Here is a 14,075-nt window from a genome sequence, read left to right on the forward strand (position 1 = left end):
TAGCGTAATGTAGCGTAATGTATCGTAGAGTAATGTATAGTAATGTATCATAATGTATCATGATGTATCGTAATGTATCGTAATGTAGCGTAATGTAGCGTAATGTATCGTAATGTAGCGTAATGTATCATATCGTAATGTATCGTAATGTATCGTATGTATCATAATGTATCGTAATGTATCGTATCGTAATGTAGCGTAATGTATCGTAATGTAGCGTAATGTAGCGTAATGTATTGAGTAATGTAGAGTAATGTATAGTAATGTATCATAATGTATCATAATGTATCGTATCGCATCGTAATGTATCGTATCGTATGTATCGTAATGTATCATAATGTAGTAGCATAATGTATCGTATCGTATCGTAATGTATTGTATCGTAATGTATCGTATCGTAATGTATCGTATCGTAATGTATCGTAATGTATCTGTAATGTATCGTATCGTATTGTAATGTATCGTATCGTAATGTATCGTATCGTATCGTAATGTATCGTATCGTAATGTATCCTATCGTATCCTATCGTATCCTATCGTATCCTATCGTATCCTATCGTATCCTATCGTATCACATCATATCGTAATGTATCGTATCGTATATTAATGTATCCTATCGTATCGCATCATATCGTAATGTATCCTATCGTATCGCATTGTATGGTAATGTATCCTATCGTATCGCATCGTATCGTAATGTATCCTATCGTATCGTATCGTAATGTATCATTGTATGTATTGTAATGTATCGTATCGTATCGTATCGTATCGTAATGTATTTAATGTATCGTATCGTATCGTATCGTAATGTATCCTATCGTATCGCATCGTATCGTAATGTATCCTATCGTATCACATCGTATCGTAATGTATCGTATCGTAATGTATCCTATCGTATCGTATCGTAATGTATCCTATCGTATCCTATCGTATCGTAATGTATCGTATCGTAATGTATCGTAATGTATCAAAATGTATCGTATCGCTTCATGTATTGTAATGAATCGTACAGAATATCATGTATCATGTGATATTGAACCCTAAATACGATAATAGTGTGTGTCAAAGTGCCTATATATCTGTCGATAATAGGAAGTTCCTAATGCAATTATGATTTATGTGATACAACAATTTTTTTGAGGCATTGAGGAAGCAAAAGGACTGACAAACCGTGAAAAGGGACAAACAGAAAAAGAAACACATTTTCTGTTAAATATAAATGAAAAAAAAAGGATGAAAGACAGACACACAAATCCAAAAAAGAAATGTCAGGATATATGCACAAAAAAAGAACACGCACTCTCAAATACACATCAACACCTGATGTAACCTGGGGATGCTTAGCGTCCCCCCCCCACTGTGGGAAATTGCTCGTTCATAATCAAAACGACAAACAAATGGCCCTCGACTTGGCACAACCATTTTGGAGTGACTCAAGCAAAACAAACAGCGCTGTGACAGAGAGACATTTAGAGAGAGACAGAGAGAAGGGGGGAGTCGAGGGGAGGGGAGGGTGTCGGAGCAAATCAAAGGTGAAAGCGTCTGAAGCGCAGTGGCTTAGGGATGCACAAGTAAACACACATCAACACACCATTTGTGCTCCCAGCCTCTGCGGAGTCTCCACCAGAATCATGAATTATCGGAGCGAGCTGGAAAGAAACATTACGCTCAAAAAAATAAAAATACTGACAAAAGCCAAGTGAACAGGAGCACTGATGCTGTTCAGCCAATTCAACATTCACTCATCGCAACTGCAGTTTTGAATATTGTTCCAGATTTGACAATATGTAACGAGTGTGATAATCAGACTGAATTGCCATTGCATTTCACTTTAATATTTTAGTTATTGGTGAACTTTTTTTTACTTATTTAATATTCTTTACTGTTTTATTACTTATTTATAATACTTGTTTTGATCTTTTTTTACTATGTCTCTTGTTTGCACTATCTTCTCTGCTGCTGTAATCCTGCAAATTTCCCCACTGCAGGACTAATAAAGGATTATTTTATCTTATCTTATCTTATCTTATCTTATCTTATCTTATCTTATTCAGTGCGACATATATGTTAGCTGTTATTTTCCCAAAACGAATCAGATGTGATCACACGTCCCTCCATCCCTGACATCCTTTTTAAATGACACAGAAGTGACACTTAAGCACTTCATATTTCCTGCAGCCAATAAAGATGAAGTTCCTGATCTTTAACCTGCATATAAAGTTGTGATTGGCTCAGGACTTTTTTTGAAAACCAAGCGAACAGCCATTAGTTATATTTTTATTCCTGTTTACAAAAATAAGTTCTCTAATGAATCAGTGTTTAACAGTGTCTTAAAGGAATACTCTTCAAAGATACTAATGTACTACGCTGATTGAAGTTGACAGTAAACATGTGTAGGGAGGCTTTTCATGTGAGGTCATGTGAGTGTCAGGAGCTGAGTTGAAGCTAAGGATCACTCAAAGGTTATTTCGAGGTTGGCGTAACGCGGAGAGTCAGAGGTGAATGTCAGAGTTTAAGTTAAAGGTCAGAAAATTTGACATAATCGCTAGCAGATATGATTCAAGTTGTGTGTGCGTGGGTGTGCGTATGCAGGGTGTACGGCTACAGTGTCTTAAATCTGCGAGCTACTTGTTGCTCCCACTGGACACATAAGCTATGGTTTGAAAACATCTAACACTCTAGACAGAATCTTTTTTTGCCTCCATGTTTGATTGTTCTGTAAATGAAAGAAACTAATCAAACACATTAAGAAATAATTAGCTGTAATAGAGTGAACTCTAAGACTGCAGACTCCTCTGAGGTACAAACTGAGGAACCATATCTGACTCTAAATACACACATTAACAAGTATACTATCACATAATGGGAGCGATTACAATCACAGGGCAAGTTTATGAAACCTCCACTCTAACACACACACACACACACACACACACACACACACACACACACACACACACACACACACACACACATGTTCTTTAATCCATAATACATGATACCTGCAATCATGGTTCTAAACAAAGAAAAAAATATGTCTGACTGCTTCAGTTGTCTTCTCTATGCCCCTTTTCCTGGACATGGCAAACATCCCTCACGCACGCACGCACACACACACACACACACACACACACACACACACACACACACACACACACACACACACACACACACCCTCTGTCTCTGCTCTCTAGCCTCGCCTTTTAGATTTATCGATGCAGCAATTTTCAGTGTGTCTCTGTGGTGTGTTGGTCCGCCAACCCATTCAGGATATTGTAGTGCTGCAGCGGTTTATACTGGCACAGTCAGGGGGAAACACACACACACACACACACACACACACACACACACACACACACACACACACACACACACACACACACACACACACACACACACACACACACAAACACACACACTGTACACACACAAACATGTGTCTTTCATTGTTCTTTCTGCCTTACTGATAACGAAAAAAACATTTTAAAGTTAAAACCAATTTCCCTTAACTAAATTCAAATTAAAGTAACAATGTTGCCCACTGATGAAAGTATGCAATACTTATATATACTTGCAGTATTTCACCCCGGACTTTTCCTGCTGCTGCAGCTTCATATTAAAAGCATTTAAATGGCACAACACAGGTTGACTTTTATTATGAAGTATTCACAAGAAATGCAATGTGTTTTGTCAGTGAGCTTCATCAGAAATGTTTCTACAAAACAAGACAGCGGACAATTTTTTTGACAGCAGATCAGATCGAGCTACTGCAGGGAGTAATGGAACAGAGCTGTTGAAGAGCTGCGGGCTGAGCACTGAGGAATTATTTTAACTTTTTCTGTTCTCCAACTCATGCCATGTGAAGCAAAATCAGATCACAGCTAACAAACAGAGAAATGGAAAAAGCATAATTGTTTCCTAACTTCTTTGTTAAAGAGACAACAGTTTGTTTTCCTGCCCCAAGTATTCTGAGATCTGTAACACTGAACTGCATTTGCAGTTACCATCAGTAAACTGGGTCTCGTCAAATCCATCAGAACTAAAATCTTTAAACAAAAACCTGAGTGTTTTTTAATTGATACAATAATCCAAAGTGTGAAAGCATCTTATATTTACAATAAAGCAGCCGGCATTATGTTGTGCATGTTGCATGTTGTCATGTGATATGTGTTCTGATTATTTAATTGGATTTCTTATTTCTCAAAGGCCAGCAAGATGTGGGTAAGGTCAGGGTGGGTATTTATTTATTATGTAGTTATATGACAGTATACTCACAGTTGACACTGGTCTCCCTTGATCCCTTTAGTGGTACAGAAGCACTTCCCTGTGTTGACGTGGCACACGTTGGCATGGCTGTTACACTTGCAAGCTGCAGGAAAAACAGTGAGAGAGGTGTTAAGATTTGATATCTGAAAATTCAAGGTTGTGCAACTACTGCTCAGGTGCCCTTGAGCAGGACAGTAATGGACTGCAGTGGCGCCGCGTCCAGCACTTATACCTGCGTACTGTATAGAAACACAATAATCCCCTTTTCACATTTTGTTAGATATTCCAGTTGAGGGAATAAATGCAGACAAAGAGCGTGGGAGGAGGCAAGGGGGATGAAAAGATGAGAACGAGTGGGGGGGGGGGGGCGGAGGAGAGAAGGAAGGTACTGAAAAAGGTGGAGAAATCAGAGATGGAGAGAGAGGAGGGTAATAAGGAGACGAGCAAAGGGGGAGTGAGAAAGATAGAAAAGGACAAATCACTCACTCTCTGAGAAACACTAAAGCATGGCGTGGCTCTGCACTAATGGGTGACAAGTTCTTCATCGGAATGGTTTTCTTGTTTCCTTGTTCTTAGAAAAAGACTGAACTGCATGCACTTTAACCTTATCTAGCCTTAACAAATCATTCCTTTCACAATGTAATGTTTTTCTTTACAAGAATGTTTGAAAGAAAAGCAGTTCCTGGGAAACACAAGGTCACCAGTGAACGATGTTTCAGCATTTACAAAAAGAAATTCAAGTGACTATTAAAAGGAATATTGAAGGGATAAATTCACTTTTTTTTTCAAGTATGTCTTAAAAAAATGCCCATGTGAGCATTTAGAAGTTTATTGGTCGCTGTAATTGCCCCTCCAGTCCATTCTAGCCGTGAAGATATCACATTGTAAGAGATGGGGGGGGGTGACATTTTCATAATGGCTTTTAAGGACAGAGGATCCAATGTCCAAATCTAACACATGGTTTGCAAAGTGTTCTCAAGGGAAAAAAAAAAATGTTTGATTTGATTTGATTATAATTACACCAACGATTTTATTTTTTGGGCCACTTGGGGGCAGCAGAAACAAGCTGTGAACACAATACTGACATATCATCAGCTTTTAAGTTGATATGACGATCTTCTTGGCAAACAGCTGCTTAATTTCACATCAAGCTGTTACGGAGCAACATGATCATTCATTAGGAGTCTTGTTTGTGTCCCAAAATAAGTCCAACAGTCGCTCTCTTTTCAGAATCAGAATCAAAATCAGCTTTATTTGCCAAGAATGCGTACGCATACAAGGAATTTGACTTCGGTTTTCTGTCGCTCTCAGCGTACATACATAGAAATAGACAAATAAAAAACAGAAAACAAGGACAGCAAAGTAGGAAAGGGAGGCATAAACATTTAACTTATATATACAAGTATAAATATAAACATATATATACAAAAGTACGTATATGAACATAAAAACACAACAACAATGAAATGGAATTAAAAGAGCAGAATGGAGGTAATAGTGCAGCCTTGATTCTGGTCTCTACCCACACCTGAGGGAAACATCTGTCTCTTTAGCTGCTAAATGCTCCACTGTGTTCACCAGCTAGTCTCTAACTGTGTCAGTCTGCTGAGCAGGAAGGGTAAAGTGGCTTTTTACATGTTTTTTCCTGCTGGCTGGTTTTAAGACCTTTGCTCCTGTTCCTTATTATAATGACGGCCAAGTCAAAGGCCCATTTAAACATGAGTGAGACACAGAAAACACACAGCAGTCCACCAGGGGAAGGGAATAAGCTAATATGGAAATAGGCTGTTTATCTACATCAGAGTCGAAGTGTAATTACGCAACATATAATTCTCAGTAGAAAACTTCCATTTTTGGAAAAACTTCTGGAACTATGTGAACTATGAGGTAACATCCTGGATGTTGAAATTGGGTTTTTGGAAGCTATTTATTGTAGCTATAGCCTGCTTCTGATTAGCCACAGAGATGGAGGCCCTTTTTTTTTTTTTTTTTTTTTTTTTTTTTCTGTTGGTGAGTCTAATCTTTTTAATCGTTTTGTTATGCAAAAGCAGAGCATGATGTAGCCGGATGATTCACATGGAGCCGAGCCTGTAATTTAGACACTAAATCACTTCTGCATGGAGTGACTAATGGCAGAGACAAACAAGAACGTTCGCTATACCCTTGTGTTACGGTGTGTAGGTGTGTACGTGTGTGTCTGTCTGTGTGTGTGTGTCTGTGTGTGTGTGTGTGTGTGTGTGTGTGTGTGTGTGTGTGTTCACATCCACACAAGGCCACTTTTTCCTGTGTCCCTCTCCAGCTGAATTGACTTTGTGCTTGGTTCTTATTCCTTCCAATTGGCACGGAGACAGCTCCTGTAATAAAACAGTGGTGCGCTCAGGTCAAGGTAAAGCCAAGGCACCGGCGGATAATGAGAGGAAAACAACCTCTTCTACACCCTCTCCTCCTCCTCCGCGAGGGACAAAAGGCCCTGATATGATCACTAAAACTGAACAAAAAAACGCAGCTCCAGATATTTAGATGTTGGAACACACACACATACACACACACACACACACACGCACACACACACACACACACACACACACACGCACACACTGAAGTGGCATAAAGACAAGGTTGCGCAGTGGGGCGTTTAAATGTCAGCGGGCTGAAAGTCGAATTGTCGTTCGTCAACTTGAGAAAACAAGAGACGCATGATGAGGCCACAGTAACAAAATACAATTTCGATCTATTACTTGGAATCCCTTCGACCCGTCACAAAGAGAGAAAAGCCTTTTTTTTCAGAGATGCACACTGAGCCGTGAGGGTTTGGGAGATAACGGAGCCTTAACAAAAAAGTGGCTTTTAGATTTGAGATAATAGACAAATCACAGGTGTGTTAGCACCGGCTCGGGTAACCCCGCTGTTCATACAATATTGATTCAGCACGGCAGTCAACAAAGGCATACAAAGGACACAGCCAGCAAAAATGTGTATTCATGAACTCACACAGGTTCCGCCAATGGACACTCGAGAAAAATCCAATACAGAGAAGAATGAGAAAGAGATAGAGAATTTGTGTTAAAGGCTGAAAAAGGCTGCCAGATACTTGTTTTTTGGGTTTGAGGCTTACTGAATACCACAATCATCTGAAGCACTTCACACACAAGACACAACAAGGAGACTTGGACTGCTCTCAGCTTTCACTATCGCACTGTAATCTCAAAGGCCGAATTAGAAACCGAACCCAGACACTCCAACAGACGGACAGACATAACACAACCTCCACGGCTCCTTAAATATAAACTCAAATTATCCCAGATCTCGCACTGAAACAGAGCAAATTTGTGTCACAGAGAAGTGCATTAACTTCTGTCCTCTCTTCAAACAAACATGAAGCCGCTGTAATCCCCCAAAAAGCAGCAAACAGCATCCTGCTTCCAGCAGAGCCGTCGCAGCGCAGACCAGCTGCCTGCTCCGCAGACTGATGAGATGAAAAGCTGCTCCGACATTTCATCTCCAGTCTTCTACTTGAATCGAATAAATAAATAAAGTCACACTCATTTGACAAAACGGAAAAGTCAAATCTCGGCTTCTGAGGTAACGTTATCATTAACCTTGTGTTAAGCTGTTAGCTACACTTTATTTGATTCATGAATTATCTGGGGGGGTTTTTTAAAATGGGGGAAAAAATGTATCTCATTTATCATTCCCTGGTGATGTTTGCCACTCATTGCCACACAATCTGTCTTTCACCTTTTATATTCTGAGCGGGAGCTGCTGATCAAACTGTAAACTAGGCCTGCAGGCTGTTGTTACAGCACGGAGTTCACAGAAAGGAACTTCATCTGATCCGCGAGTCTGCCGTCATTGTTCTAAGTGTAACATATTCAAAAGTGAATGTGCTGAGGCTGTTGGGGTATTTATGCATGACAGATTCATGACCGAACAGCTCCTGAGACGGAGTGCGAAGTAAATGCATGAGACAAAAACTGATGGATGGCCGTAACTGTCTGTTAAAACTAATGGATTTCTTCAATTTTCAGCTTCCAATTGATGGACGTACCAGACTGCGATATGACCCGTCTTTGTTTACACAGAGGTTGAACTTACAGCATCTCATCAGGCAAAGAAGCACATTTACATTCATTTAAAGCTTTTAAAATGTCATCTCAGATCTACCGTAATCATTTTAAGTGAGAAACCCTGACTGACTGAACAAATGTATTGTATGGTAAAAACCAGTGGCACCAGTTTGTTTTTTAAAGACATTTATACTCTTATTGAAGAAGTTGCGTTTCCCTCAAAGTTTTCATGGCGTGTCCATTTTCTGTATAGTAATCCTTCTTGGTAAATATACAATTGACAGACACAGACTTTATGTAAGAAGTGGAAGTATTGACCAGGACGTCACACATTGTATCGTAAACTGCCATTTTTAAGCCTCTGTATTTAGGCTGTCCCCATCTTGTTTTTTTTTTTGCAACCAAAGGGGACACGAGAGGGTGGAGCTAAGGACAACCAAACGCTGAGTTGGACATTTTTAGGCAACCAAAAGATTCACTTAACTTTTATTAACGAGAAAACACACACAAAGGATTAAAGCTGTAAGACAAAAACTCAGACAGCTCCCAGACCGGAAAACGCCATGGTAACGACCTGTTAATCACAAGGTAGCGCCCCAAAAGCATTCCCTGCTTAATGGTCTATTTAACTTCGAATGGGACCATAATATACTAAATGAATATCATGCTGTGTTAAAGAAGACTTATTCAGACCATAAACTCATGTTTACAATGTTTAATGAGGTAATAAAAGAAGTGGGAAGAAGGGTCAAGGAGGGACTTCTTTTTGCAATCAGAGGAGTCGTCCCCTGGTGGCCATTAGAAAGAATGCAAGCTTAAGGCACTTCCACACTGGCTTCACTTTACAGAACCGGAGGTTGCCGCATGGCAGACACAGAAAAATATGAACTCAGTAACTGTATGTGAGAAATAGAGAGAGAGAGAGATAAAGAGATTGAGAGAGAGAGAGCGAGCAACTGGAGGTGAAGGGGTGTAGGAACAGGGGATTCATAAAGTAGTGACAGCATGAATGAATGAATGAAACAGACGGAGGAGAAAGCCCATCATGCAACAGACTTGCTGACAACACAGAAAATAAGCTACGATATAAAGGAAACCTGATCTCTTAGCGAAAAAAGGGGTTGATTTGATATAAATCATTTTTCCCGTGACTTGTGCGAGCCCCCTGAAGAGAGCACAATTTCTCACCCCACTGCCTCTGCATGTACACACACAATACATAAGACGCCTGTTGTCAAGGGTGTGTTTGAATGTGTGTGTATGTAGGAACTGGGCCATTTGTGTGTGTGTGTGTGTGTGTGTGTGTGTGTGTGTGTGTGTGTGTGTGTGTGTGTGTGTGTGTGTGTGTGTGTGTGTGTGTGTGTGTGTGTGTGTGTGTGTGTGTGTGTGTGTGTGTCAGACAGACAGACAGACAGGTAAAGATGAGGAAAATAAGAAGACATTAGAGAACAATCCTCGCTCTGCTCCGTCTTATTCCCATGGGGTGAGCAGTTATGAAAGTCAAAGATAGCTTAATGGGAAAGGAACAAATCAAGGGCTCTTATTCCAGCTTGTTTTTGTGCGTTCTTTTTTTTGTGAATCCTTTTCTGCTGCAAATTTCCCCGCTGCGGGACTAATAAAGGATTATTTTATCTCTTATCTAAATATCGCTCAGTGGATATTTCAACAAATTGTGGTTTACGTATTCTCCAACTCCTCTGCTTTGTGCTCGGATAGAAATGGATAAGTTCCGTGAATAGAATAAATCAATAAGGGCCAGCTGGTTTTAACCCTTAACCATGAAAAATATGGCTCCAATTTTATCCTTCAGTTGCAGTTTTTATTCTGTATCTTCTGCATTTTAAGAATTTCTCCATAAGAACTGCATGCCACTGAAAGAAAGGAAAGAGAGAGAGGATAACCAGATGGTTTTAGCGAGAGTAGTGTTGCCCAAAAACATTTCCATAACTCCTGTTTGACTTCATGCAAAGCAAAGAAGTATAGAAGAAAAATAGTGATGCAACCATTTTCAGGTTTATATAAAGCTGCAAAAACAAGAAACAAAGGACATTTAAGCCAAGCAGCCAACTTTTTTTAAATGTTCAAATGTCATAAATCAGTAGCTCGTCTTTTAATGATCACAGTGTAGAATATTAATGCATGTTGCAACGAGTATAGCAGTTATCTTTTAAATACTTTTTAAAAGTTAATGTATTTTCATGGGTGTTATTGAAATTTGTGAATACTACCGTCCACACACAGTTTAGGATATGCAGAATTCACACATAAACACACACACACACACACACACACACACACACACACACACACACACACACACACACACACACACACACACACACACACACACACACACACACACACACACACACAGGAGCAGTTAGGGGTTTAGCGTCTTGCTCAAGGACACTTCACACAGTCCCTCAAGAAGTGTCGGGGATTGAACAGGAACCTTCAAAGCAATGGCACTGTCCTTGTTTGAAGGTTGATTCATTTGGGTTTGTATTCAAATAATATTAATAATAAAAAATACTGCAAACAATTTAATAAAAATCTATTATACAAAAATAAGTGTGAATGCACCAACATACCATTTTAAACACAAATTGTATTTTTTGTTCTCTTAACCACTCAGGTAACCGAGCTGGGTTTGCCCCAAGAGAACCTCATTTATATAAACTTTCAGCGTCATCTTTCAGCAGGAAAACACTGATCTGAATGTGTGTGTATGGACATAAAATGCAGGTGAAATAGTAGATTAATCTGCTCCTTGACAAATAAAGAAATACAAACAAAGAAAAAGGTAATGCACAAAAGGTATTTATAAAACTGTCCAACTGACTCAAATCAGGCCACCTGTGCAGACCACCATAGTGAGAATGTACATGACAATTTAATTAGAAGTCACGAACCTCAAACAATATGGCAGTCCTAACATCAACAACACCGCAATTCCTAGTAGAGTTCCATAGAAATGACGGCATTGTGATTGGGTCTATGAGGAATTCATCCGTGGAATATTAGATAGCTGGAAAATGATTGTGTGTCAGTGTGTTGGTGATGGTCACTGTGTGATGTCTGAGTGCACATCTGTATGAGAGCGACACCTTTAAGTGTTCACATTTACGATTATTAGTCGTACTGTATCTCACAGTGGCACGTATAGAGAAGAGGACGGCTTCCAAACCATCAGCATGCATCTGATTAACTGACGTCTTTGATTCTCTCCATGGTTTTCTCCTGATGAAGGACGTATTTATCACCTTTTACTCTAATTGCTACAGCTTGCTGTATGCTCCACTGTTACGATGAAAGGAAATGTTCAACCCGCTGACCAAACACAGCGGTGATGTTTGATGATCCATCACCAATGATCTGTAGGGACCTAGATTATGTTAAACTGGGATGTTTAGCAGCAATATACGACATTCAGAGCATTAATGTAGCAGCAAACAACTATCAGCTATGTAAAGATATACAGTATGCATCTGCCGTCGCTCTGCACTGCTCTCATACGGCGGTTATAGTTGATGCGGAAGTCTACCGCGCCCTTAGCTTGTACTGTTAGCGCCGTTAGCACCCTTAGCTACACGCCGCCGGCTCAGACGTCGCCATGTTGAGAGCCAATTGATAGGTATTAAAAATCTCCCAATCCCGTATTGAAAAAAACCATTTACAATGTGATATGGGATGTGACCTCGGGTTACTGCTCAGGATTTGGAAATGAATCTTGTGCTGCAAAACTGTCAAATATAAATAGAACTACTAGCAGGCCTACAAAATTTCGGTTTCAACAATATTATCCATTTTAGTGCTCATTCCATCTTAAGAGGGAACATATAATACTCCTTTTCAGGTTCATATATGTATTTCGGGTTTCTATTAGAACTGTTTATATGCTTTGGTGTGCAAAAAAACGATTCTTTCCTCATACGTCTGTCTGAAACATCCCTGTTCTTACCCCGTGTGTGTGAAATGCTTCGTTTTAGCACCTGTCTCTTTAAGGCCGCCTTGATTCAATCTTTAACCCACTAATGAAAATGAAAAGTGGAGGATTGTAAATTGATGTTGTTGATCCTCCATTCATTTGTCACTTATTTTCCCCATAATGCTTTCAAAGTGTCACATTTTTCAACATTCCCGTTTCTTCATTGTGCCATTAAACCCGACTATACAATTTCCCCCAGATTATGATCAAACACATGCTCATCCCCCATGAATATTTTTCCTCATCTTCATCATCATCAATGTCACCTTCCACCTATAGTTGCTGACTCTTGCTTTTACTTTGTCCAGTTCCACAGACGGGGCGGTTTGGTTTGATAAGAGAGGACAGGGCTTTATATTCATATGTGTAATGAAGGGATAATGGGGAAGGGTCGAGGGCAAAGGGGGCGAACATCACAGAGAGAGAGGAAACCTGTAAAATATGTGGAAACACACGCGTATATATATATATATATTCGCATACGAAGAGAAAAATGATTTTCATACCTTAGCGATAATGAAGAGTCCTTGAACATAGTTTCCTTTCCTCAGCTCTATCTGATCTGTGACATTTTCGTGTCATTATTTTAAGCGTATTTATCGCACAAGATTAATACAATAATGCCTCATAATGAAACACTTGTGTGACTCAAAGAAGATTTCCATTGTATTTAATTTTTGATAGATACACTTAAAAATAGATATCTGAAATGATGTATACTACAGAGTAAGACTTTAAAGCCTAGTAATCAAAGTGTGTATGTTTGCTCACTTGTTACAGGTGAGACTGCAAACTTGTTATTTGCAGTCTCGCAAAAAAGTTGGTCAATTTATGTGGATGTGATGTTGAGTGAAGATAATAAAACTTCCCTTCAGGACAACTTCTCAGAAGCAGACAGAAGTATCGGCACGTGGACCGAAAGTCAAACAATGACACATAAACGAACTGATCAATGATACTGACACAAGCAGCAGACGGCCAACGCCTGTGTTTTGCGAGGTAAAAAGATGGCGTCTTTGGCTTTAAAGAGAGCGCGGCTTCGGTTTCCCGTTGAAAAGGGCTGTCTGGTAGCAAAGTAAAGCAGTGAAAATACTCTAAAACATGACTTACACTTAATACACTTAAAACAAATATAAAATAAAGTATAAGTATAAAACTGTTCGGACATTAAATATGTTCTGTCATCCCGAGGACAAACGATGTAGAAGCTGAGTGGCTACACTTCTCTTCATGGTCCTCATTTGATTTAAACGCCCCTAATGTAGAAATCACTTTCAGCACTTTAATATGGTTCTGTATGTGAGGCGACGTGGTTGCATTTTTGTGGAGCAAGTTGTAATGTTAGTCTAAATGTGGCATAGTTTATTCAACACTACTGCTCGTCAGACATGATAGCATAGGAGCCAGTTGTATCTGTTTTATCCTGGCTAATGTCAGAGTGAGCTGCGGGCCATGAATGAAAGCCTGCTGTCTCAAAGAAAGCAGCTAATTCTAGACACAACATGAATCACAGCAGCTGACTGGAGATCAAAAAGGATTCAAAAGCCGTTAAAAATCACAATTACAGAACCATTTGTATGTGCGTGTGTGTGTGTGTGGCTTTGTCTGTGGGGAAGTGTGTGTCTTTTGATTTTTTTTTTTTTTTTTGCTATGCACCCGTTGGTTGACCAGGCTGAAGCCAGGAATAGAGCTGCCAGAGGGAAGATGACTGGATACCGCTGAGAATGCTGGGTACTTCCGCCACAAGGGGCTCC

General features: G+C 39.7%; 1 protein-coding gene across 1 annotated transcript in view; it reads right to left on the minus strand.

Moving 5' to 3' along the window:
* The window catches only part of atrnl1a (attractin-like 1a), a 237,273-nt gene that overhangs the window by 128,523 nt on the left and 94,675 nt on the right, over nt 1–14,075 (minus strand). The window contains exon 21 of the mRNA XM_054600058.1: nt 4,276–4,369. Within this exon, the coding sequence (XP_054456033.1) occupies nt 4,276–4,369 (94 nt within the window). The remainder of the gene's footprint in view (nt 1–4,275; nt 4,370–14,075) is intronic.

This window comes from Anoplopoma fimbria, chromosome 6, assembly GCF_027596085.1.
Source record: "Anoplopoma fimbria isolate UVic2021 breed Golden Eagle Sablefish chromosome 6, Afim_UVic_2022, whole genome shotgun sequence".
Lineage (NCBI taxonomy): Eukaryota > Metazoa > Chordata > Actinopteri > Perciformes > Anoplopomatidae > Anoplopoma > Anoplopoma fimbria.